The sequence below is a fragment of the Ictidomys tridecemlineatus genome, chromosome 1 (assembly GCF_052094955.1).
Source record: "Ictidomys tridecemlineatus isolate mIctTri1 chromosome 1, mIctTri1.hap1, whole genome shotgun sequence".
Classification (NCBI taxonomy): Eukaryota; Metazoa; Chordata; class Mammalia; order Rodentia; family Sciuridae; genus Ictidomys; species Ictidomys tridecemlineatus.
The window spans coordinates 31,995,343-32,022,883 of record NC_135477.1 but is presented as its reverse complement, the minus strand read 5'-3'; the positions used below and the strand labels follow the sequence as shown (position 1 = coordinate 32,022,883).

Sequence of the window (27,541 nt, the reverse complement as noted above, 5' to 3'; positions counted from 1 at the left end):
TGGCTATTATAAAGAAGTGCTGGTGAGGATGTGGAGAAAAGGGAAATGTTGCATAGCATACACTGATAGGAATATAAATTAGTATAGCCATTATGAAGAACAGTATGGAAATTCTTCAAAAATTTAAAAGTAGCTGAGCATAGTGGCACACACCTGCAATCCCACAGAGGCTAAGGCAGAGGATTGCAGTTTGAGATCAGCCTCAGCAATTTAACAAGGTCCTAAGCAATTTAGCAAGACTGTCTCAAAAACAAAGATGGGGGGCTGGGGATGTGGCTCAAGTGGTAGCGCGCTTGCCTGGCATGCGTGCGGCCCGGGTTCGATCCTCAGCACCACATACAAACAAAGATGTTGTGTCTACCGAAAACTAAAAAATAAATATTAAAAAAATTCTCTTTCTCTCTCTCTCTCTCTCTCCTGTCTCTATCTTTAAAAAAAAAAAAAAAAAAAAAACAAAGATGAGGGGCTGGGGGTATAATGGAGTGGTAAAGCACCCCTAGGCTAAATTCTCAGTATTAAAAATAAAAAGGGCTGGAGATGTACCAACACACACACATACATACATACAATTAAGAATAGAACTATGAGCCGGCATATGCCTGTAATCCTAGTGGCTCAGGAGGCTGAGGTAGAAGGATCTTGAGTTCAAAGCCAGCTCAGCAACAAGAAGATGCTAAGCAACTCACTGAGACCCTGCCTCTAAATAAAATACAAAATAGGTCTGGGGGTGCTTCAGTTTAACCCCAAGTACCCGCCCCCCCCCAAAAAAAATAGAACTATGATGTAGCAACGCTGCTAGTGGGTATATATATATATAAAGGACTTCCAGAGCTGGGAATATAGCACAGTGGGTAGAGTGCTTGCCTTGCATGCACAAGGCCCTGAGTTCAATCCCCAGCTCCACAAAACAATAATAAAAAACCCAGTAGGATTCACAATTGTCAAGAAATGCAAACAATATAAATGTCTATCAGTGGATGAGTGGATAAGAAAAATGTGATACACATATACACACAATGGAGTTATCACACAATGGAGTTATCCATAAATGAATGAGATTACACACAATGCAGTTAGCCATAAATGAATGAGATTAGATACAATGGAGGTAGCCATAAATGAATGAGATTTCATACAATGGAGTTAGCCATAAATGAATGAGATTACATAAAATGGAGTTAGCCAAAAATGAGTGAGATTACATACAATGGAGTTAGCCACAAAATGGATGCGATTCTTTTTTTAGGACAAAATGAATAGAACTGGACATTATTATGTTAAAGTGGGATTAGCCAGGCTCAGAAAGAGGTACCTTATGATCTCATTCAAATGGAATCTAAAACAGTTGATATCACCCGCTGGGAATTATGGAGCTCAGTTGGTAGTGTACTTGCCTTCCACACACAAAGGCCTGGGTTTCCGCCCCAGCACCAAAAGAAAAAAAAAAGTTGCTATCAAGCTGGCTGGGGGTACAGCTCTGTGGTAGAGAACTTGCTTAGCATGTGTGGCCCTGGGTTCCATCCTGAAAACCACAAACGAAAAGTCAATCTCACATAAGTTGAAAGAAGAATGATAAGTACCAGAGGTTGGGAGAGTAGTTGGGAAGGAGGAATGGGGAAAGGTTGACTAACAGGTACTAAGTTACAGTTAGATGGGAAAAAGAAGTGAAGTTCTGTTTTTTTGTTTTTTTGTTTGGTTGGTTGGTTTTTTGTTGTTGTACTGGGATTGAACCCAAGATGCTTTACTATTGGGCCACATCCCCAGCCCTTTTAATGTTTTATTTTGAGACAGGATCTCACTAAATTGCTTAGAGCCTAAGTTGCTCAGGCTTGTTTTGAACTTGTGATCCTTTTGCCTCAGCCTCCCAAGTCACCAGAATTAAAGGTTATACCACCATGTTTGGCAGTTCTGGTGTATATGTAAAATATATGCAATATATTTTAAAGCTAGAAGAAAGGATTCTGTTTTTTTCACTGGAGGGGGTCCAAAGAAGTCCTGGAGAGGGGAATCTCAACTTAGAACAACCAGATCTTCATCTTTCAATAGAAAATAATTTTGGCATGTGTGAGACATTGAGGCACAGATTTATTTAGAAAAGCAAGAAGTATTCTTAAGGAAGAAGCAATCTAAAGCTATTTCAAGAGTGAGAAATGCTTTTGGGGTCTTGAGACTTTCTTTTTTCTTTTTCCTTTATTTATTTACTTATTATTTTTTTTTTTATGTGGTGCTAAGGATCGAACCCAGTGCTTCATACATGTCAGACAAGCGCTCTACCACTGAGCTACAACTCCAGCCTATTTGGGGCCTTCTATTAAAGGAAAACTTGTGAGGGGTATATATAGGGAAGTATGTGGAGGTCACATCAGTCCAATGACCACAAGACAATTTATGGCAGTTTGGCAGTTCTAAGAATCCTTAGGTAGGTGTCCTTTTCATTATGTGATTAATAGATAACATTGATAAAGTATCCTATATTATTGGTTTTATATTTCCCTTTTCTTAATTCATTCTAAAAATGCAGGTATTAGTGGGCTAATTTACAACACACAAGGCAATTGTCATAAATGGGTGAATTTCCCATAACTTTAAGATTGTGAATGAAGATTTATACATTTCCCAGAAGTTTCTTTTTTAATATTTATTTTTTAGTTGTAGTTGGACACAATACCTTTCATTTATTTTTATGTGGTGCTGAGGATCGAACCCAGGGCATTGCACATGCTAGGCGAGTGCTCTACCACTGAGCCACAACCCCAGCCCTAATTTCCCAGAAATTTGGGAGTGACAGACTTAGGAGAAAAACTGGCTTGGGACAAAACTATGAGAAACAAAACACGAGGCTTTCAAAGTTTTAATAGTTTCCTTTCCCTTCTCTTTTCTACTAGTTTTTAACTTTTTTCTGTCCTACCTCATTTTACCATAAAGAAGTGATAATTGGGATTTCACCCTGATTTGAACAGTACATAATATGTAGATGTATCAAAACATCAGTGATGGGTTGGGGTTGTGGTTCAGCGATAGAGTGCTCGCCTAGCACATGCGAGGCCCTGGGTTCGATTCTCAGCACCACATAAAAAAATAAATAAATAAATAAAGTGAATATATTACATCCCACTACAACTAAAAAAATAAAATGTAAAAAAAAAAACCCACAAAACATCCGTGGTGTCCTATAAACGTACATTTAAAGAACTCACATACAATAAGGTTGAGCTAATAACTGATATACAGTAGATTTCACAACAGAGATGTAAGTCATTGATTACCTTAGTGTGTGCTACTTTGGTGTGTGTTGAGTTGTAGCAACCAGTGAGATGGTACAAGAATCAGAGCGGGGCAAGAAATTAAAGAATGCCAGTATATATAATTCTAAAGCTACAAAGGAAAGAGAGAGCAGATATTAGTTGTTTTTTTTTTTTAAATGGGAAAGAAGTATTTGAATACTAATGGAGAAGATTCAGTAGAGGTTTAAGAACCAAAGAATGAAATACTATGTAATTTAAGAATCCTGAAATGGGCTGTAGGGAGTTGGATCTGGAATACAACATGAGGGAAAGTGGAAAAGGTACACAGATGCTATATTTATAGTTTGGTGTTGGGAAGCTGAGGGAATTCTGTCTTGAAGCTGTTGTTTATTTTGTGAGGCAGGAAGGTGGGTCATCTAGTATGTAAGCAAGAAGAAGGGTAATTTGGTTTTGTTTTGATTTCTATGATTGGGAGGATGATGAAGCCATTCATATGAAAAGGATCTTATAAGAAGACATTTTTGTGTGGGCAGAAAAAAAATAATGACTTGAATCAGAAGAAAAATCTCAATGTCCTTTTGTGTCACTTTCTCTTGCCAACTCTAATTCAGTCATACTGGCCTTCTCTCATACTTGAACATGCCCAGTCTTATTCCTGCCTTAGATTCTTTGACTAGCTACTTACTGCTTGGATTTTCTTCCCCTGACTGGTTGGTTCACTCTTTAGCGACCCAATCTAAAATAACCACTAATTTATTCTCACTTTATTCTAATATGTTGCAGAGTATTGCCCCCAATATTTTTCTTTTCTTTTTTCTTTTTTGCAGTACTTGGGATTGAACTCAGGAGTGCTTTATCACTGAGTTACATCCCCAATCCATTTTTAAAAGTTTGAGACAAGGTCTAAGTAAGTTACCCAGGCTGGCCTCCAATCTGTGGTCCTTTTGACTCCCCCCACCTCACTGAATTATAGGCATGTGCCACTGTGCCTGGCCTTAAATCTTGAAATGTTAAGTTCCATATCTGCAGAGATTTGTTTTATCTAGTTCTTGTTGTTGTATACCTACTATTAACATTTCTAGGTTTCCTGGAAGCATCTGAACTAAGCCCTTGAGAGTGGATGAACAAAACTTTCCTCAGCCACTGAGGGACAAATTTGTGTTAGGAGATGCCCAGTGCCCTTTTATTAACAAGTATGGGGCCAGGGGAGATATCTGTCTTTTGAAAATCAAATGCATTTGTTCTCAGCTCTATCTCCTGTGGTTGGACAATTCCCCACTTGCTGAGGAATTAGAAGGAAAGCTGAGCTTATGCTACAGAGCAGATGCTGATGCAAGAACAAAGTATATAGAGAAAAGCAACATATGGAGAAAAGATTTTGGAAAGTGGGACAAAACTGAGTTTAAAAGAAGGAAATATTTTCAAAAACCTCATAAAAATCAGTGTTTCAAAAATCAGGTTTGGTGGTGCATGCCAAGTGCTCTTGGGAGGATGAGGCAGGAGGAACAAAAGTTGAAAGCCAGCCTCAACAACTTAGCAAGGCCCAAAGCAACTTAGCGACACCCTATCTCAAAATTAAAAAAGAAAAAAGGGTTGGGGATGTGACTCAGTGGTACAGTGCCTCTGGATTCAATCTCCAGTAACACCCTGCACCAGCCCTGCCAAAAAAAAAAAAAACAAAACAAAACAAAACAGGGCTGAGCTGACAGTGCATGCCTATAATTCCAATAACTTAGGAGGCTAACTGAGGCAGGTGGATTGAATATTTGGGGTCGAGGGAGGTGGGGGAAGTGTCAGGAAATGATATTGGCCAAATTATAGCTATACTGTATTCACATATGAATACATAACAACTTATGTGCAACTACAATGCACCAATAAAAATGTGGGGGGGGGAAAGCATATAAAACTTTAAGAAAATTCCATATTTTGAGAGAGAGAAGAAGAGGGAACACATGGAAATAAATTTTATTTCAGTATTTTTAAATTTTATTTAAAAAAAATATTCGAGGCCACACTGGGCAACTTAGTGAGACTCAGTCTCAAAAGAAATTTAAAAAAGGCTGGGGGTGTAGTTCAGTGATACAGCGCCCTCAAGTTCAATCCCCAATATCACAAAAAGAAAAAAAGTTATTAACAGAAGCTATGTTTTGTTATTTTTTGGTACCGGGGATGGATGATTTACCACTGAGCTACAACACTGGCCCTTTTCATTTTGAAAAGGGTCTCCCTAAATTGCTGAGGGTGGCTTTGAACTTAGCTTAAGTGCTACAGGCGTGCGCTACAGCTTGCGGCAACAAAGCCTACGTTTTCACTTGAGAAAATATTGCACTAAGAGTCAAAAGGCTTGGATTGGACTTCTGTTTTATCAGCGCAACTGTAGGCTTCTACACAGAAAGTTATCCCCTCCAGCATCAGTTCTCTCACCTGATGTAGGAATAGAGGAATCTGCTTTGCTAGTTTTAGCATTGTCATGAGGTGCTAAATATGGTTCTTATGGTCATGCATTGTAAACTCTTAAATTATTGTACACATTCATTAAAGTAGGTGGAGTCAGAAATGAAGGAAACAAGTGGTTCCCTACAAGCATACTCTAGATTCTGAGAAATTGGGAGGGGAGGGAAGGTCCAAAGGATTGCAGATAAGGTGGAATGAAAGCTTAAGTTTGCGACAAGAAAGTGATAGACCCAACCTGATCTTTTCTTAAAATTGGGAGCCATCTCGCCACAAAGCCATGAAAAAATAATTTCAGCTTTACTATAAATTACTGCAAATTCCGAACCTGCTTGGAATGCCTGCAGGTGCCCTGAACTCACCCATGCCTGGCTCTCTGACCAGATAGCAGCCCTCTCTGAAACCTTAGTGATGCCTCACAAATCTTGGCCTTCCCTGGCCAGACAAGGACCCTCTCTGAGGCTCTAATGGTCCTCATAAATTCTGATGTTGGGGCCAGCAAAAAAATGTAAACTACCATTAGTGTAAACTACCATTCATGTGATGCTCCTCAGAGTTCTGTTATCTGTAACCCCCCTTTGTGTAACTTTCTGGGCTATAAAGCTGGGCTGCAGGAAAGCAGCTATTGCTGTCTTATTCCCACGTTTTGGGAGGGAGAGGCAGCCTGGTCGAAATAATAAGCTTGCTTTAATTTGATTTTAATTGGAGTCAGTGGTCTTTTCTTGCCTCCTGGTCTAACAGAAAGTCCTGCTCCTTCCTTCAGCATGAACTCTGAGGACTGCTCTAGTTGTTTTCCTAACTCTTTTCCGCGGTTTGTTCCACTGCTTCAGCTTTCCCATAGCCTACACAAATTTCTTGAACCCTGATTAATTGCCTATCTCCACCCACAAAACCCCGCCTCTTGGATATTTTCAGAGGATTTTTTACCCAAATGTGATCTATGCTCTAGGCGTGGCGGAAGGTTTGCAATATTTGTTTGACATCCGTCTCCCTAAAGGCTACGGGTTGGCGGGTATTCATTCACATTGGCAAGGGCGCCAAGGCGCCTCTCCAACTGTTAAGAGCGCCACTAAAACCACCGAGCAGCTGAATCCTCGCCAAAGGCAGGAGGCAACCGGGCTCCCCACAGTCAGTAGACTTCCCCATACCTCAGAGGTGGTTAAAAACGGAAGTCAGCAGACCCTCCTTTCCTCTGGGTAGTCGTGCCCGCAAACGCCCACCCGGGGTCGCCAATCTCCCCTCAGGAAAACCCCAACTGCGCCAAATCTCGCGCAGCCAAGGCCAGGAGTAGGCGGTGAGACCGAAGTATCGCGAGACAATAGAGTTTTCCCGCGAAGGAGAAGCGCGCGTTTTTCCCGGGCTGGGTGTTGGGAGAGAAGGCTGGGTCTGCAGCTGCTGTGGGGGATTAGCGCTTGGCTTAGCTGGCGCGGAGAGGCGAGCGCGAGGTTCCCCGAGAGCGTCCAGAGCCATGCCGGCGGAGCAGCCCGCGAGCAGCGGCGGTGAGTGACGAGAATCTTCCTCCGGGCAGCATTCGGAGCGGGGGTGGGCAGCATGGAGGCTGCGGCGGAGCTTGGGGGAGGGAGCCTACCCCGGGCAGGGGCTGAGGGGGAAAGAGGGACGAGAAGCTGTGGAGAGGTGACCGGAGGTCACTCCGGAGTCGCACACATTTGCGTGGTGTGGGAGATTTTCGCAGCAGGGAGCTGCACTTTCCCGAGCATCCCGGGGTGTAGACTGGGGTCCGACGAATTGGGGGCGACGAGAAGACCTGGGAAGCTGGCTTCGCGGTGGGTCTTCAGCTTCTGCTTCGGAGGAAGTTTCAGGTCCGGGTCGAGTCGTTGATAACTTTAAATAAAGATGATCATGGAAAAGCCTTTCTCCTGCTAGGGCCCCCGGTTCCCGGAATGGTTGAACAGGAGGAGACTGCTGTGATTACCCCAGCCATGCTGGAGGAGGAGACGCAGCTCGAGGCTGCGGGACTGGAGAGGGAGCGCAAGATGATGGAGAAGGTAATTCGGGAATGGAGTTTATGACCTTTAAAGCCTTGGGAGCTGGAGGCGTCCCCCGAGGTGTGGTTGGAGTTCTCCCCTTCATTGTTGAGCTGGCGTTCTCCACAAACCTCAAAACAGCTTTGGTGTTTAACATTTGTTTTGTTGACACGGGCCTTGCGAAATCTTTGCACGTGCCTTGAGGGATAGGCTTCCTTCCATGAGAGGCAGTCTTGAAATAGCCGTGGAATGGTCCCATCTCTCTCTTGAGTGATCATTTTAGATGGCTCGCTGGACCATTATAATTCTTTCAAAATGAAGCGGGAATGCTTTCCTTCGAAATTCTTATTTCCTTTTTGAATGAGTACCTCTATGGTATACCTGATGGCAAGCATTAATCTGTAAAAACCTGTTGTTGTACTTAATAGAAGGTAGTACAAGTTAGCATCTATCAAAACCTGGGCTAGAATCTAAATCTTAAGAATTTCTTCTTAGGCTAGGGCTTTTTTCCATCTAAATAGTCAACTGGCTTTTTGTTGACATTTTAGATAAAAATGTGGTACACCTTTTCAGTGAAAGCATAGGGTCCATTGAACTGTTGAGGCGCCACTCAACCACTGAGTCGGATCTCCAGCCCTGTTTTGTGTTTTATTTAGAGCTCAGCACAGCGCCTCTCTTTTGCTGAAGCTGGCTTTGATTGGAAATCCTCCTGTCTCAGCCTCCTGAGCTACTGGAATTACAAGCATGGCCACTGCACCAGGCTTCCAGCCTCTTTTTAAGATAGGACCTCCCTGAGTTGTTGAGGCTGCCCTCCAATTCAACATCATCCTGCCTCAGTCTCCCTAGTGGCTGGGATTGCAAATGTGCACCAGATATCTGGCATAGCTCTTCTTTTAACAATAATTCATCATAGAACCTAGAGAGTAATTTTTTTAAATTAACATTTAATGTTTTCATTTTAAAAAGCCTATAACTCTGGCTGGGGTTATGGCCCAGTGGTAGAGCTTAGCACATGCGAGGCACTGGGTTAGATTCTTAACACCAAATAAAAAATAAATAAAGGAATGGTGTCCATATACAACCAAAAAATTTTTTAAGAGTCTTTTTAATCTTAATAATACAAATATATAATTTTCTCAAAGGCGTGGGAAGATTTTGTAATTGAACATTGTAAAAAAATTATTGCCTCGTGACTAGAAAATTTGTAGAATAATTTTCAAAGTTTTTTCCCTATTTGAGGTTAAAAAACCTTTGGAGACCAGAAAACTCATATGTTACAGTTTTTGTCTTTGGAGGGAGAACTGTTGTTTATGGGCATATTTTAGAAGTACTTAAAAGAGAGGAAGCCAGATCTTGAATTTCTTAATGAGGAGCATTTACTTAGCTTTAGGAGATTTGTAAGTTTGTAAAAAACCTGGAGAATGGCTTTGACATTCACATACCACAGTTAATTTCTTTGACTTTTTACCTGCATTTCCTTTTAAAAGAAGTCATTGTTAGTCTGCAAGACTTAAGGGTAGCTTTGTGGGTGGGAGGAGGTGGACTGGGACGTTTCTTGAAGAGGTAAAAGGAAAATGGCTCATATTATATGTAGGCTAAAATAGAACTTCATTTTCCAAAAAACTGAGATTGGTGTTGGAAGAGATTAATGGTATAGAAAGTGGGGAATTTTTACTCTCAGCGTCCATTGCCATATTGTGTTTTAATTGCCAAGACAAGAAATGCTTCCTCCTAGACGCTCAATTCGTTCCACGGATGGAGCTGCAACTTACTGTAGTATAGCAAGAATGAAATTGCTAAATCAAGAAGAAATGATGGGAAGAATTTGAAATATTGAAGATTGGATTTAAGGATTAGTCATTGGTGTGGTTTAGTTATATTTTTCCATAATGACATCTGAAAGCTTCAATTAATTTTTACATGCTAATTTATTCTGACAAGATTTAAGGTGCTGTATCTAAACTCAAAATATTTTAGACAAATTTAAAAAATCCATTTGTGACATCTGAGTAATTTTCATCTTCTGTTCGTAATATTCTCTCACTCGTTGACTGCTGATTATAGGTGCAGTAGTATATTGGTAGTTGCACAAGAAGTGCTATCCTTAAAAGACTGAAAATAGAGTTTGAGAAGATGTTAATAGGGATTATCTGTGTAGATGGGTAACTTATTTGTGTATTTTTTGACTTTACTATAATGAATATTATTATCTTCTTTGGTATCTTATTATTGCCATTGATTTTATAATGGAAATTTATTTTGAAAGAAAACTATAGAGATGATGCACCTACACAAATTCTTTTGTGGGGGTGGGATACTGGGGATTGAACCCAAGGGCCTTTAATTACTGAGCCACATCCCCAGCCCTTTTTATTTTGAGATCGTGTTTTTTCCGTAAGCTTGACCTTGGATATTCCTGTCTCAGTCTCTTGAGTTGCCCGATTACAGGCATGCTCCACTGTGCCTTCCTAGAGTGATGACATAATGTCTAGCAAAATAGAAGCCAATAATATACAATAATGTTTTAGAAATTACAGGCTAGAGTAGCACAAACCACTCAGGTATAATATACAGGGTACTGGAGTATGAATTAGAATTTTAAAATGAACTTATAACTCCCTCCCCAATTACTTTTATTATTATTTTATAAAGAAATTTATTCTTAAGTTTTAGGTGGACACAGTATCTGTATATTACATTTATGTGGTGCTGAGGATCGAACCCAGTGCCTCATGCATGCTAGGCAAGCTACCACTGAGCCATAACCCCAGGCACAATTATTTTTATTTTTATTTATTTGTTTGTTTATTTATTTTGCAGTGCTGGGGATAGAACCCAGGATGAGGCATATGCTAGGCAAGCCTCTTCCTCTGAACTATATTCTCAGCCCCTTCCCTATTTCAAACCAGTTTTAAACTCTGGGCTGCTGTAAAAACCACCAGTTATGGGGAAAGGGCATAGTTAGGGTTTTTTTCAGTTGGCTTTTTATTTGTTTGTTTGTTTGTTTTGTCATTCATACCAATTGAACAGTAGGTGACTTGGTTTAGTTGAAAAGACAGTGTTAAAAATTTTCCATTAGACAGTAAATAACTTTGTCAAGAGTTTTTTTTAGACTGTATAAGATTAGAGGTGTGTAATACCAAACCTGAAGTGCCTTTAATTGTAAAGTTACTTAAGTATAATTCTTAGTGCAGTTGCTAAGGCTAGTATCGCTAAATTGCAAGAACTTCTACTGTAGTTGGTGAAATTCTTGAGTTCTGCTTTCTTGTATCTATCCTTCAGATAATTCAGATGTCATCTGTTTTCCTGAAAGTTGGCCTGTCTTATTTTTAGTAGTTTGAATTTTTCATGATTTCTAATAGTGTAGTACTAAGCAATATATCTTTTAAGTGATGTCATCTCACCTATAGTATAAATCAGATTTACTGTGTTCTGCCCAGTAGCTTTATGTAATTTTTTTGAAGCTGCTTCATTCAGTGTCTGTCTTTGTTGATAAACTAGCTGAGTTTTACTAGGAAACAACAAGTGCCCTTTTGTTTAAAATATTACCTATGACTCCTTTTATGTTACAAATGCATAGTTGAGTATATTTGTAGTAGAGACCATGTGGTGCTCAAATACTAAAGTATTTACTATCTTTACAGAAGTTAACACACCACTGAACTATACAAGGCAAAGTCAGAAGGATTGCTTTAGCCCAGGAGTACAAGATCCCATCTCAAAAAAATCAAAAAACTTAAATCCAACTTGAATTACTTGCTTATTTTCTAACTTTCAAATATTTTTTTAATGGGCCTTCAAGTTGGTACATGTCAGAAATCCTGTGTCTATTATCTGAAATTTTAATATTTTGATATCTAATCTTTATCAAATTGTTGAATCTAAGAATTTTTTTTTAGTTTTTAGTTTGAAAAACAAGCTGCGTCTAATAAATCTTGTGAGAATCTTTTATTTCCCCATTACTTTCAGGAAATTTCTTAAACACAGTGTTTGTGTAGCCTGTATTAAACCTTATGCAAAAAAAAAAGTAAAATTTGGTAAATATGGAAATTTTCTCTTTGGATAGGCTCGCATGTCGTGGGACAGAGAGTCCACAGAAATTCGCTACCGTAGACTTCAACATTTGCTTGAAAAAAGTAATATCTACTCCAAATTCTTGTTGACTAAAATGGAGCAGCAGCAGTTAGAGGTATGTATATATATTTTTAGCCAGCAGCTTTAAGATTGTTAAAATAGCTTTTATTGATTTATAAATCATATACATTAAAATGCACAGATCACAAATTTATGGTTTGACAAACTTTGACCAATCAAGATATAATGTTGGGGTTAGGGCTGGGGCTGGGGCTGTGGTGGTAGTACACTTGCCTGGCTTGCAGGAGGCACTGGGTTCCATTCTCAGCACTGCATGCATATAAATAAACAAATAAATAAATAAAGGTCCATCAACAACCTAAAAATGTATATATTTTTAAAAAATAATGTACATTTTGATTCCACAAAAATCTTTTGTGACATCAGTGAATCCTATGAATCACCAGTTTGCTTTCTGTCACTATAGGTTAGTAATGCTTTTCTAGAATGTTATATAAATGGAATGGTTTTGTGGTATGTGATACCTATATTTCCTTTCATTCCTGTTTCCTAGCATTCAGCTCCTAAAATCCTTGGAATTTCCAATGTAATGTGTCTTTTTACATGCTAATTAGTTAATTGAGGGCTTGGCCTCTGTTAGGTAGCTTCTCAATGGGGGCTGGACACCAGAAAGACCTGGAGTTGGGACTTTGAATTTACCTCCTGGAGGGTACAAAGCTAAAGGTTAAGTTGTTTGCCAGTGGTCAGGGATTTAATCATTTATATTTACATAATGAATCTTTTATAAAACCCCAAAAGGATAGGAACACATGGAGATTCTTTGAAGGTAGTGTCCCTTGAGAGGGTATAAAAACTCTGGGCCTCTTCTTGGTCATTTCCTTATCTGTCTATCAGATCTCATCCCTATCTTTTGTAATATTTTTTATAATAAATTAGTAAGCTTCAGTAAAGTAAATGTTTCCCTGAGTTCTGTGAGCTTCTGTAGCAAGTTAATTGAGCCTAGGGAAGGGATTATGGGAATCTGAATTTGTAGTGAGGTCAAACAACCTGGGACTTGAGATATAGGAAGGGGAGCAGTCTTAGGGACTAAGCCTGCAACCCTGGGGATCTGATACAATCTCTAGGCAAAGAGCATTAGAATTGAATTAAAGGATATTCAGCAGTTGCAGAATAATTGATTATTTGGTGTGTAGAAATAAAAACCCACACATTTGTTCGAAGAAGTCTTGTTGATTGTTGGATGAAAGTGTGGAAGAAACTGGCTGTTTTTTTTTTTTCCCAGTCAACATTCTTATAGGTGTGTACCCTTTTTTCCCCCCTCCCCTGCTTAGCATACTTTTAAGATTTATTCATGATGTGTTTTATAAGTCTGTGGTCCCCCCCCCCCCAAGTTGCAGTGTTGTGGAACCCAAGACCTCTTTCACATGCTAGGCAAGTGTTCTACCATTGAGCTACTTCCTTAGTCCCAGCATTTTATTTTTAATATACCATATTTTTTTTCCCCTGTGGTACTGGGGATTGAACCCAGGGTCTTGACTATACTAGGCATGTATTGTACCACTGAGCTATATCCCAGGCCTTCCTACTTGCAATTTTGGGGATTGAACCCAGGGATAATCTACCTCTGAGATATCTCCTCAGCCTTTTTATTTTTTATTTTGTGATGGGGGTCTCACTAAGTTGCCCAAGCTCATATTTGTGATCCTTCTATCTTAATCTCCCAAGTAGCTGGATTTACAGATTGACACCATTAGTAGTATCCTCATAGTTGTATCCCCCTCATCTTTCACCCTCAAATATTCACTGATCTGATTTCTAATATAGATTCATGTGCACTTTCTGTTGGTGATATTTTATTTTAGTTTTTATCTGTCTGAAAGTCTTGTTTTTTTTTATGTGTGTGTGTGTGTGTGTTTTCTGAACTGGGGGCCTTGTGCATTCAAGGCAAGCACTCTACCAAGTGAGCTATATCCCTAGCCCCAAGTCTTTTTTTTTTTTTTATGTATTTTAATGTTGATGTACCTTTATTTATTTTTTATTTTTTTATTTATATGTGGTGCTTAATGCATGGCAGGCAAGTGCTCTGCCACTAAGCCACAACCCCAGCACCCCCAAGTCTTGGTTTTTAAAAGACATTCTTACTAGGTAAAGAATTTATTTTTTCTTTTTGGACACTGATGATTGAAATCTGGGGTACTCAACCACTGAGTGACCCCAGCCCTATTTTGTATTTTATTTAGAGACAGTGTTTCACCGAGTTGCTTAGCACCTCACTTTTGCTGATTGGCTTTGGACTCGAGATCCTTCTGTTTCAGCCTCTCTAGCCATTGAGATTACAGGTGTGCTTCATGGAGTTCAGCTGTTTTTTCTTTAGTGTTATTTTTTCTTGAAGTATTTTAAAGATATTTTGTTCATTGCCGCCTAGCTTTTTGTTTCTTTTTTTTTTTTTTTTACTTTTTTTTTTTTTTTTTAAAGAGAGAGTGAGAGAGGAGAGAGAGAGAGAAATTTTTAATATTTATTTTTTAGTTCTCGGTGGACACAACATCTTTTGTTGGTATGTGGTGCTGAGGATCGAACCGGGGTCGCACGCATGCCAGGCGAGCGCGCTACCGCTGAGCCACATCCCCAGCCCTAGCTTTTTGTTTCTTATATAAAGTATAAAACTGTAAGCAATTTGACTTCTGCCTCAACCCCATTACCTTTTAGACCTTCTTCCAAATATGTTTCTTCTTGCCTTTGAGTCTTTCCATTGGCATTTTCTGCATGAAACCCTTTTCCCATAGATTGCTTGGCTTACTTCATCTTCATCAACTTGTCTTTAATGTTTTCTCAATGAGACTCTTCCCAATCTTTTTCTTTCTTTCTTTCTTTTTTTTTTTTTTTAATGGTGCTGGGGATCGAACTCAGGGCCTTATTGCTGTGAGGCGAGACAATCTAGTTACTGACTCTTGATTTCCTTTACCTTCTTGTGTTCTTTGCATTGCACTTATCATGTGATAGGTATATTGTATTTGTCTTCCCACAAAAATGTAGGATGTCAGAACTTAAAACACATTAGAGGATACAGTAAATCCCATGTCCCCATTATCCACATTTAACACTAGTTGAGATTTTGTTTTATTTGTAAAATTCTTTTTTGTTTGTCTGAAACCCTTTTAAAATCTTGATATGTTAAGATAAAACACAAGACACAAAAACCCCACAAAACCAAGTACCTTAATGATTTATAAGACAAATACAGTTTAACCAACTCTTGGAGATGGTCTTTTAAATTTAAGGTACATCTGGAACAGCTTTTAGTATAGAAATAGATTTATTTCCCTTCTGAATACTCTATTTGATGCTTATATTTTAGGACTTTCTACTTTGCCTGAACAAAAGCAAACTCTTCCTTATTCTTGACCCCATGTCAGAGAGCAAGATTGTTCTACCTACTTCTTTCTGGTAGCTGTTTCCCTGGCTTTGGTTTCCTTACATTCATGCACTTAACAGTAGTAAGTGTGAAGACTTCAAGAGAGACATAGCTTAGTGCAGCTCTGCCCTCTCTGATACTTGATTCTGGAAATGCTAGCGTATCTGTTTTGAATTGTTTCAACTCAGACTTGGGTTCTATTTGTATTTTCCCTTTGTTATTTTGCTTTTGGAAATTGCTTGCTTTCAGGTAGTAAATAAGGCAGTCAGAAAGTTCACCTTATTTGTTTTCCTTTTCTTAGTATTCACTGTTCTTTTGAAAACTGTTGCATAATAAATTTTATCTGGATTTTAGTTGTTCATGGCAGTAGGGTAAATCTGTTTCTTGTTATTCCATGAAGTCTTAAAAGCACAAAATTTTCTGTTTTTTTTAAATTATTATAGTTTTTTTTAATTGTAAACAAGTCGGAGATGAATGTTTCCTATGTTGCATTTCCCATCTGTGATATTAAGAAGAAATTATATTACAGGAACAGAAGAAGAAAGAAAAATTGGAGAGAAAAAAGGAATCTTTAAAAGTTACAAAGGTAATAAGGCAAGCCAGATTTTTTTTTTAAGTGCTCAGGATTGAACCTAGGGCTTTACATATGCTAATAAGCACACACTGCCATTGAATTATACCTCTAGCCCTCAGAAAGTATACATTCATACATACAGAGATACATACTAGAGAATGAAACCTAGTGGCATTTTACTGCTGAGCCACATCCCTAGCTTTTTTTTTGAGATAGTCTTGCCAAGTTGCTGAGGCCTCAAACTTGAGCTCCTCCTGTCTTAGCCTCTTTAGTTGCTGGGATTATAGTCGTCTGCCACTGTGTCCAACTAGTTTTTACATATTATCTTAAATATTGAAGAAATTCTTTTGTCTTGACTTCTTTGAACATCTATTTAATTATAACTTTGTTAACCACCTACCTTTGTTACAAGTTGTATAGAAACATTGTCAATCTGTTCTTCATTTTTTTTTAAGTTAGAGATGGATGCAATACCTTTATTATTTATTTACTTATATGAGTTTCAACTGCAAGAACCATTTCTCTCAAGTTAGTTATTGCCATTTAATATGTAATACCATAAATGACCTTAAGTAAAAGTAATATTCTAAATCCTTGTTTTATAGGGAAAAAAATTAGTTGGTGGAAGTGGAGAGAATGCAGGTAAATTTTCTTATTCTAGTTTGGAAGAATGTGGGTTTGTATTTGTTTTAATTCTTATAAAATAAAGTAAAATGATTTTTTTATAGCCATGAAAAAGAAAAGAGGAAGAGAAGAAGAATCATATAATATTTCAGAGGTCATGACAAAAGAGGTAAAAATAAAAGGGGGGAATAAACAATATTTGATGTTGAGTAAAACCTGTTATAGATTTTGAACCACTTTAATGCTGTAAGAATTACTATTATTTAGCTTTTCAATTTGTTTTAAATATTCCATTGCTTTCAGGTGTTTATGTAAAGAAGTTGGTTAATATTTATAGTATTTTAAAGTTAACACTAAACATAGGATATATAAATTCAGCTACCACTGAGCTGTATCCACTGTTCTTCTTTGTTTATTTTGAGCAGATCTAGCTTAGTGGCCCAGGCTGGCCTTGAACTTGGGATCCTCCTGTTTCAGCCTCCTAACTGGGATTAGAGGCATGTGTCACTGTCACTATGCCTGGCTACTTGGCTTTTTTTTTTAAATTTGTTCTGGAGATTGAGCCTAGGGATGCTTAACTACTGGGTCACATCCCTTGCCCCTCCCCCCCTTTTTTTTAAGAGAGGAGAGAATTTTTAATATTTATTTTTTAGTTTTCAGTGGATACAACATCTTTATTTTATTTTCATGTGGTGCTGAGGATCGAACCCAGCGCCCCGCGCTTGCATGCGCGTTACCGCTTGAGCCACATCCCTAGCCCTCCTTTCCTTTTTATTTTTTATTTGGAGACAGGGTCTTGTTAAGTTCCTGAGGCTGGCTTTGAACTTGCCATTCTCATGTCTCAGGCCTCCCAAGCAGCTGGGATTTTGGGTGTCCTCCACTGCACCAGCTCTGTTGACTTTTTTCAATTGCAAATTACTTTTTTGTTTTTGCTTATTAGTTTACCTGTAGTGGAAATTGAGCCGATGACCTTGTACATGTAGGCAAGTGCTCTACCTCTGAGCTACATCCCCAGCTAATTCTTTTTTATTTTTAATGTTTTTTAAATTTGAGATTAAAAAGTATTCTGTATGATTTCCAATTTCTGGATTTTTGCTTATTGCATCCTCATAATTTCTGTATCCCTTGTATTTCCTGTTAACTGATAGGTCAAAAAGTTTGATTTACGATAAGAATACATCATAAATGGTGTTTATGTTTTAATTTTTTTCCCGGATTACTCTCAAAAAATCTCAGTTTATTTAAAGGACAACACTTCTTTCAGTTAACTATATTAAATCCTTGCATCCTTGTAGTAGAAATATCTGTACTTAAATTGCATCATACTTTATATGCGTATATGACACACACATATACATATATGCATGTGTGTCTGCCACTTACTGACATTCTGTTGTTCTCCTGTGCATCTTAAATTTGATATTTGCTTAAAGTTTCTTGAAAGTATTTAATTCCCTGTGTCTTTGGTACATGTTTTTCTCATACTTTTCTGCTTGAAATATACTTTAATGATTAAGCCTCATGACAACTTTTTAAAATAATTTGGAATAACAATGCTCTGTTAGGTCACCAGGTGGCCATAATGTATTGTCTGGTAGATAGTACATGACTGTCATTCAAAACTAGAAGTTTATTCTGTATTTTTAGAGTATTCATCTTTGATTTTTAACTAGTCTTGTAAACTCAGATCTATCTATCCACAGAAATGCCCAAAGTAGATTGGAGTAGGATTAGACAAACTTTGTGTAAATAGTAAGATAATATTTTTAAGTTTTGAATGGTTTTGTGGTTAACTACTGAAATCTGAACTCTTGCTAGTATTTCCTGAAAACAGCCATAGATATACTCTAAACAAATGAGTCTAACTTTGTTTCATCTAAAAAAAAAATTTGTAAAGCCCCTTGAGAGGTATTGCGGCACCAGGGGTGCTTTACTTCTAATCCACATGCCCAGTCTTTATTCTTTTTCATTTTCTTTGAGGCAGGGTCTTGCTAAGTTGGCAAACTTGTGATCCTCCTCCTTGGTCTCCTGAGTAGCTGGGATTATAGGTGTGCCCTGCCACATCAAGCTCATCTAAACTGTATTTACAGTAATTGGCTGCCAGGTAGAGTTGGTCTGTAGGTTGTCATTTGCTGAATAGACGATAGTTGATGTGTGTGAAATTGTACTTAGTCTCTTTGTTAAAAAAAAATTAAAGTTTTGACAATTTTGAATATTATGAGAGTTCTGAGCCAAAAAAATGGCTTAATTCTGCCTTATAACCACCAGTTTTGAGATTCTCTATTTTAGTAAATTACCTTAAGTGCCTTATCTGCATAAGATTAGCACAAAATAAATGTTGGTTCAATAAATAAATGAATAAATGTGCAAATATTACTAATTTATTTTTGGCTTTTCAATCTTCTAGGAAATTCTGTCTGTGGCTAAAAAAAATAAAAAGGAAAAAGAGGTAAGGTGTCCACAAAAAAAAATTAATTTTGTCTTGAGACAGTGTTTTGCCAAGTAGCTGAGGGCCTTGCTAAGTTGCTGAGACTGGCCTTGAACTTGTGATTCTCCTGGGATTATGGGCATGCACCACCATGCCTGGCTCATCCCCTTTTCTTTTAGTCACCACTGGAGATTTTTCTCACCATTCATTCCATTTCTCTGCTTTAAAAAAAAAAAATCCAATTTTTTTTTTTTTAATCTTAACATTCTTTCTTACATTTCAACTTCAGGTGTTCATAACATGTTCTTTGATGTATCAGTATCAATGAATGCATCTAGCAATAATAATGCCTTAAACTTTTGAATCTAGAAATGATACAGGTACCTATAAATATGTGGATATATAGGTGGGTCATCAGGTAGAAACTGTGGGGGATGCCTTTATCTTGTTTCTGACCTTAAAGATTTTCTCTAGTTCTGTTTGGGAAGGCTAGATTTCTCTTCCTACATCCCACCTATCTGCCACTATCGTTTTGTTTTAGGTGGACACAATATCTTTATTTTTATGTGGTGCTGAGGATCGAACCCAGTGCCTCATTAATGCCAGGCCAGCACATTACCACTTGAGCCACAACCCCAGCCCCATGAGGTTCCTTTTTAATCTTGAGTATTCCCTAACTTAAGCCCTAATAGTTAACATGTTTGCATAGGGAAGCAGAAGCAAAATAATTAACATGAAAATATTTACTAATGGATATAAACTTCTAGTGATTAATTTATACTTCAGATTAATAGGCCACTGGAAAAATTCATGTCATGATTATGAAATGAGAGGTACTTTATTTAATTTTTGGTACCAAGGATTGTACCCATTGGCCCTTTACCACTGAGCAACACCCACATCCCTTTTTATTTTGAGAAAGGATCTCACTAAATTGCTTTGGGTATTGGTATGTTGCTGAGGCTGGTTTTGAACTTGTGATCTGGACAAGTGCACTACCACTGAGCCCCAGCTCCTCTCTTAAGTTTTTTTTTTTTTTAATATTTATTTTTTAATTGTAGTTGTACATAATACCTTTATTTTATTTATTTTTATGTGATGCTGAGGATCAAACCCAGGGCTTCACACGTGCTAGGCAAGCTCTGTATGGCTGAGCCACAATCTCAGTCCTAAGCTTTTTAATATATAGTTTTTAGTTGTAGATGAACATAGTACCTTTATTTTATTTTTTGTGGTGCTGAGGATCAAACCCAATGCCTTACATGTGCTAGGCAAGTGTTCTACCACTGAGCTACAATTAAGCCCCACAATTCTTTTTTTTAATATTTATTTATTTTTTAGTTTTCGGTGGACACAACATCTTTTTTGGTATGTGGTGCTGAGGATCGAACCTGAGCCGCATGCATGCCAGGCGAGCGCGCTACTGCTTGAGCCACATCCCCAGCCTATCCCACAATTCTTATATATAGACAAACATACATTTTACTCTTTGGACAGCAATATTGGGGAATTCTACTTCACATTATTGCCAGCATTTGATGTTGTCAGTCATTTTTAATTTTAATCATTCTGTGCAACTGAAATGATACCTTGTGTTTTTAACTTGTTTTCCTAATTACTAACGATAGTTTTTGTAATAGTTGGATTTATCTTTTCTTTTTGTTGTTCCGTCTTTGTCTTGTTCAAGGGATGTACAACTGTCACAAGGTTATCAAGATAATTCTTTTCATTTTATATTTATACCTGTGATTTTATCACAAATAGATTTGTGTGGAATAATGACATTTGAGTTTAATATTTTTCCACTTAAATATACAGTTGTTTCAGCATCATTTCTAAGACTTTTCCCCTTTTTTTGTACCTGGGATTGAACCCAAGGGCACTTAACCAATGATCTTCGTTCTTCTTACCTAATGAATATAGGAAGAGGTACATTTTGATAATGTTTTTTGGATACATGAGGTGAGGAATATAGTAGCATTTTGTGTCAGACTTATAATTAAACTTTTTTTTCTTTGCAGGATGAAAGTTCCTCCTCTGCTAATCTCTGTGTAGAAGATCTTCAGAAAAATAAAGATTCAAATAGTATGATTAAAGATAGATTGTCTCAGACAGTTAGGCAGAATGCTAAATTCTTTTTTGACCCAGTTCGGAAATGTAATGGACAGCCAGTGCCCTTTCAACAACCAAAGTACTTTACAGGAGGAGTGATGCGATGGTACCAAGTAGAAGGCATGGAATGGCTTAGGGTAATGAGTTGTCTTTTTTGTTGTTGTTGCTGTTAAATTTTTTTTATAGTTGTAGATGACAGAATTCCTTTGTTTTATTTATTATATTGTGCTGAGGATCCAACCCAGTGCCTCACACTGCTAGGCAAGCACTCTGCCACTGAGGTACAGTTAGAATTCTGGCACTTTATAATGGCTTTGATAAAAGTCATCCCACAAGTGTTATTATAATTTATGGCATTAATATGTCAGTCACATCATAATTGCCATTGAGTATGCTTGTACAAAAGAAATAAACCTTTAATAATTCAGTAGATGTTTTTATCACAATTTAAATTCAGTGTATATTCTTTTGTCTAGATGCTTTGGGAAAATGGAATTAATGGCATTTTAGCAGATGAAATGGGCCTCGGAAAGACAGTTCAGTGCATTGCTACAATTGCATTGATGATTCAGAGAGGAGTGCCTGGACCTTTTCTTGTTTGTGGCCCTTTGTCTACACTTCCTAACTGGATGGCCGAATTCAAAAGGTTTACACCAGAAGTAAGACATGTTTCCTTATATTAAATATATTATTTCACATGTATTATTGCAGGAATTATAGAGCTCCTACGATAATACTGGTTTCTGTATAAGCATTGCATTTGATTTGACTTTTTTAATCTGAGTAGTGTCATTCTTAAAGTTTATACAGAAGAGTTGGTACTGGCAATCTTAGACATCTTGCCTAAAATGTACCTGTAAAGAGTTCTCTAGATTGCATGATTTGATTCCCCTTATATAGACCTAGGTAGAACTTTTCAAAAATTCTGTTTGTTCTTATCTGGCATTTGCCACATATAAATTGTTTTAATCACATTCTTACCTTATGAGAAGAATATATTTTCCCCCCCTTTTTAAAATTTCTTTTTTAGTTGTAGATGGACACAATACCTTTATTTTGTTTATTTATATTTCATGCTTTTCAAATAATTAATACTTAAATTTTGTTCCAAATTGATATAAAATCTTTTAGATTCCGACAATGTTATATCATGGAACTCAGGAAGAACGTCAAAAATTGGTAAGGAATATTCACAAAAGGAAAGGGACACTGCAGATTCATCCTGTGGTAATTACATCATTTGAAATAGCCATGAGAGACCGAAATGCATTACAGGTACAGGTGGTCTTCACTGGTTTCTTTATGATCTGTAACTATTTAATTCATACCACTTACCATTCAGTGGCATTTGTTTAAATTTTTTTGGTTGAAATTAATCGAGGGTATTGTTCTGGAGGCTCATATTAAAGATTGGGATAAAATGTGGTATTTCTTAGCAAAATTAAATCTTATAGCATTTTAAACTTTGGCCATAATTATTACTTTAAGTGTGTTAGTCATACATAATCTGAATATACTACAGATATGTTTGTAACATGTACTTTTTCTTTTTTTTTTTTAAGGAAGCTTTTTTGTTATTGTTTTTTTTTTTTTATATATGATGCCAGGGATAGAACCCAGCACCTCACGCCTGTTAGGCAAGTGCTCTACCACTGAGCCACAACCCTAGCCCCCCAGTAGCACGTGCTTTTGAGTACATGAATTTATCAATCCAACTTGTTTTAATCAAATAAGAATAGAATATTTGAAGACAAAGTTTTTTTATGGGACTGTCGGTAACATTTCCATCTCTGTATCTCTTGATATCATAGCTACTCACTTATTAATATTCATATTATTACAATGCAGTTAGAAAATTACTTACTACTTCAGTTATTTCATACATGATCCTTGTTGTTTTGCTTTTTCCCTGATCATGTAATGTTCCTGCTGAGTCAGGTCTTTTTAAGTTTTTCTTGTGTGAAATAAAGAAAGTAACTTAAGTAATGACATCAAGTCATAAATGGAGCTTAATGGCTTCCATAATCAATGACCAGTATATGTCAGATATTATATGTGTGGGTGGAACTTTGGAATGTGATTTGCAGAAGTCTTAGCTAACAAGTTTAACAAAGTTTATGAATATTTGCAACAATAAAAATATCATAACTATTTTTCCACAGTAAAAGTTAACTACTTGTAAAAGAAGTAGAATATGAAAAGATAGAGTACCTGAAATTCTATCTAATTAATTTCCTCTCCCTATCCAGCCCATATTGAAATAGTTAAGTTTCCTTGTCAATTTCAAATGGGAGTAGTGTTCTGAGGCTCCTGTTTGGTGTGTGACAAGAGAAGTTTCAGACCTGACTAATTTGTTTTCCAGGTTCCTTAACATTTGTTTCCTTAGTTTTTCACTTACTCATTTATAAAGGGTATTTTATTTTATATGGCAGTTTCAGATAGGTGTCTTGTAGTGAGAGAAAATTAAGGATTGCCAAAAATTTGCTAGGAGAATAAGTCCCTTTCAAGTGATTTTATTTAAAGAGTAACAATAGTGTAATTTTTTTATTCTGTTAGGACTGTATTGTATAAAGTTCAATGTAAAAGATCCTTATTTCATACTCTATTCCCAATTTGCCAGTCTCATTTTTTAAAGATACTTAACATTTGAGTTTGATGTATTTATATTTCCAGAAATGTTTAATATTTCTATTATTTTACAATAAATTAGATAAACTTAAGTTTGCCTGATAAGATAAAAGAGAAAACACAGATATTAAAAATGAGAAAATAATTTTAATGACAGCTTTATGAATACAAATATATATCTTTGATAATATAAGTTGCTAAAATTGACTTCAGAAGAAAGGAGCAAATCAATAACTTAGAAACATTGAGAACATTGTCCAATTAAAAAGAATATTAATTTCAGATATAGGCCTCCAGACTGAACATTATAATGCTGTTTAACATTTCTGACCATGTGGAACTAATGAAAGGTCTTGATAATTTTTTAGGAATATAGTAATTTTTAGGAATCCAACAGCAGAACTTGGTAAAACATTAGAAAAGATACTTTTACTAAAAAGTGAATGAGGACTAGCAGGTGGACTTAAGTATTATTTCATATCTAGTGAAATCTGTTCTAGGATTAGAATGACATATTGGTTTTAGTAATCTATTAATTTGTCCCATTACTGGATCAAAGGAAAACATGATTATTTCAATAAATATAAATATAATATTTAATAAAAATAAAACAACCAGTCCTAAGAAAAGTTATATTTTTAAAATTGTTTTTAGGAAAAACTGTACGATAATTATTTAAAATTTTTTTCTCAATTCATTTTCTAGCATTGTTATTGGAAATACTTAATAGTAGATGAAGGACACAGGATTAAGAATATGAAATGCCGTCTAATCAGGGAGTTAAAACGGTTCAATGCTGATAACAAACTTCTTTTGACTGGTACTCCCTTACAAAACAATTTATCAGAACTTTGGTCATTGCTAAACTTTTTGTTGCCAGATGTATTTGATGACTTGAAAAGGTAGGTAAGCCAGTTATTTAACTGTTTTCTGGTTTTTTTTTTCAAATCTCAAAAATCTGTTCTCTTAGCTGAAATTATTTCCTTTCTTCTAGGTAGCTGAATTTAAATGATTATTTTGTCAGGTTCTTTGTGATATATTTTTTTTGTGGTGTATTTCAAAGTGTGTTCTGTTTTGACACAAAGTATGTGAAAGCAGATAAAAGATGATTTAAAACTGAATTTGCATTGGACTGGTGAGGTAGCTTAGTGGTATTATACTTGCCTAGCACATGTGAGGCTCTGTTTTTTTCCCCAAGCACTATAAAACAGAACAAAACAAAACAAAAAACCTTACTTGTATTGATTAAAGAAAAACTAAAAATATTATCTTACACAAATATTTTTATAATAAGATCTTGTTTTGTTTTTATCTTTACAAAACAATCCATGGAGATAAAGAGGTTAAATATATTCCTTGTCTCACATATAAGAAAGTCTAAGTATTTTTTTTTTTTTTTAGTTGTCAATGAAGCTTTATTTTACTTATTGATAAGTGGTGCTGAGAATTGAACCCAGTGCCTCACACATGCTAGGCAAGTGCTCTGACACTGAGCCACAACCCCAGACCGATTTCCTGATTTCAACCTAGCAGTTTTATTCTAGAAATTGTTTGAATTTAGCTTATGTCATAAAAAAAAAATAAAAAGTTTTTGGAAAAGGTATACTCAGTGGAAGAGGAGACAAGATGACAAAAATATTTTAGATGGAAATACAACAGAATGAGGTGAAAAAACTGACTGACATATATTTCATGGGGAAGCTACGTAATGTTTTATTTTGAGAATGTGTTCTAAATCGGATTTCCAAATATTGGCCCAGGGTCAGGCTGATTATTATTACTATGCAAACTTTTACTAAAGGACAAGATTTTCAGGTCCTATAGAGCTACTAAATTGGAATCTGTTTGAAAAAAATCTGATCTAACTACTACATGAAAGTAGCATTTTTTTTCAAAATTAGATATTAACAATATAACATTATTTAGATTATTAATATGTGCATGTTTATACTTAATTACTCATTTTTTAATATTTGTTTTTTAGTTTTAGGTGGACACATATCTTTATTTTATTTTTATGTGGTGTTGAGGATCAAACCCAGCGCCCTGCACATGCTAGGCGAGCATGCTACCACTTGAGCCACATCCCCAGCCCCAAATCATAGATCTTAATTAAAGTAATTAATTATTTTTGTGATGCTGGGAATAAAACCCAGGGCTTCACATTGCTAGGCGAGCATTTTTTTTTTTTTTTTCCTTCAGTACCGGGATTGAACTCCGGGCCTTCTACCAAATCACAGTTCTTGATTGTTGGTTGAAAAAATATAATCATTTCCTCTTTGTTGTTGGAATGTATTCTTTACATTAAAAAATTGCATCTAAGAGGTTGGTGCACAAATATCCATGCTTGATATATGCAAATTAATATAAAATTGTAAAGCATGTGTTAATATAATTGAATCATGATAAGTTAATTTATGATTTTTTTTTTTTCCAGCTTTGAGTCTTGGTTTGACATCACTAGTCTTTCTGAAACTGCTGAAGACATTATAGCCAAAGAAAGAGAGCAGAATGTATTGCATATGCTGCACCAGGTGTTGACTATTTTCTTATTCTGCTTACTATATACTCATAGAATAAGCCTTGGAAGTGGACACTAGAAAAATGAATCTTCCCAAATTCCCTCTCAGAGGGAAATTTTATGGCACAATTCAAGTGCTTAATTAAATTTTGCCCTTTTAAAAACTTGGTACTGAGAATTGAACTCAGGGGCTTCCACATTCCAGACAAGTTCTCTACCACTGGTTAACACTCGAGGGTTGTGTCCCCAACCCATCCTGCACACTTTTTTTTTTCCTTCTTATTTTGAGATAGGGATTTACCAATTTGCCCATGCTAGCCTAGAACTTGTGATCCACTTGCCTCAGCCTCCTGAGTAGCTTGGATTACAGGTGTGTGTCACCGTGCTTAGCTGCCTTTTTAATCATATCATAGGGTCTTACTCAGTTGCTGAGGCTGGCCTCAAATTTTCCATCTTCCTACCTCAACCTCCTTAGTTTCTAGGATTACAGGCTGGTTCTGCCTGTGTTTTAATAATTTTTCTCACTGCTATCTGCATTTAATATTTCATCCATTCTACCCTATTTCCCAAGCTTTCCTTCCCTCCTGTCCTCCTTACCTTCTACCATTCTCCTTCTATACTATTTATCTTTAGATTAATATGATCTTTTAAAGGTCTAGTAATGTGGCCCTAAAAAGCTTCTTATTTGTGAGATAGGGTTTTTTTTTAATAAAATTATCAATTTACTATTTTTTACAATTTTTTTTCTGTCGCTACATGTAAACTTAACCCATAAGATTGTTTTCTCTTCTTTTCCCATTGGTACATTTTTTTTTTTAAGAGAGAATTTTTTAATATTTATTTTTTAGTTCTTGGTGGTATAACATCTTTGTATGTGGTGCTGAGGATCGAACCCGGGCCGCATGCATGCCAGGCGAGCGTGCTACCGCTTGAGCCACATCCCTAGCCCTGGAAAAAAAATTTTTTTTAAACAGGTTTTTAGTTGTCTGTGAGAAATTTATTTTATCTGCAGAGCTGAGAATTGAACTCAGGACCTCACGCATATTAGGCAAGTGCTCTACCACTGAGCCACAACCCCAGCCCCTCTCATTACATTTTAATAACGGGCTTATTATCCCATTATCATGTTTCTTTACAATTAATTGTATCTACCTTTTATTATTTCAACATTTTTCTCTATTATAAACAAGTATCTATACTTATATCTTGTTTATTTTGGCTTATTTCCTGAGAATTCCAAGTAGTATTGCTGGGAAAGTGTATATATTAAGGCTTTTGACATGTTGGAAAATTGCCCTTCAGAACGAATTTATATACCATATGTATCTCTTTTCTTTTTTGGACTTTGTGTGTGTGTGTGTGTGTGTGTGTGTATGTACATTTTTTATGGTGTCCTTTTGGTTTTGGTACCAGGGATTGAACTCAAGGGCACTCAACCACTGAGCCACATCCTTAGACCTATT

The 27,541-nt window shown here is 36.5% G+C and overlaps 1 protein-coding gene across 4 annotated transcripts in view; it reads left to right on the top strand.

The window, feature by feature from the left end:
* The first annotated feature begins 7,007 nt into the window (after positions 1–7,007).
* Hells (helicase, lymphoid specific) overlaps positions 7,008–27,541 on the top strand; it is a 57,551-nt gene continuing 37,017 nt past the window's right edge. Inside the window, exons 1-12 of one of the 4 annotated variants that reach the window (XM_078037832.1) lie at positions 7,008–7,198; positions 7,584–7,705; positions 11,751–11,873; positions 15,721–15,777; positions 16,371–16,407; positions 16,494–16,558; positions 18,797–18,838; positions 20,839–21,066; positions 21,406–21,588; positions 22,061–22,204; positions 24,263–24,459; positions 25,995–26,091. In XM_078037832.1, the coding sequence (XP_077893958.1) occupies positions 7,168–7,198; positions 7,584–7,705; positions 11,751–11,873; positions 15,721–15,777; positions 16,371–16,407; positions 16,494–16,558; positions 18,797–18,838; positions 20,839–21,066; positions 21,406–21,588; positions 22,061–22,204; positions 24,263–24,459; positions 25,995–26,091 (1,326 nt within the window). In that variant the 5' untranslated portion in view covers positions 7,008–7,167. Of the gene's footprint in view, positions 7,199–7,583; positions 7,706–11,750; positions 11,874–15,720; positions 15,778–16,370; positions 16,408–16,493; positions 16,559–18,796; positions 18,839–20,838; positions 21,067–21,405; positions 21,589–22,060; positions 22,205–24,262; positions 24,460–25,994; positions 26,092–27,541 lie in introns of those variants that run through there. The other 3 variants (XM_078037839.1, XM_005333714.4, XM_078037855.1) reach the window with 3 other exon arrangements.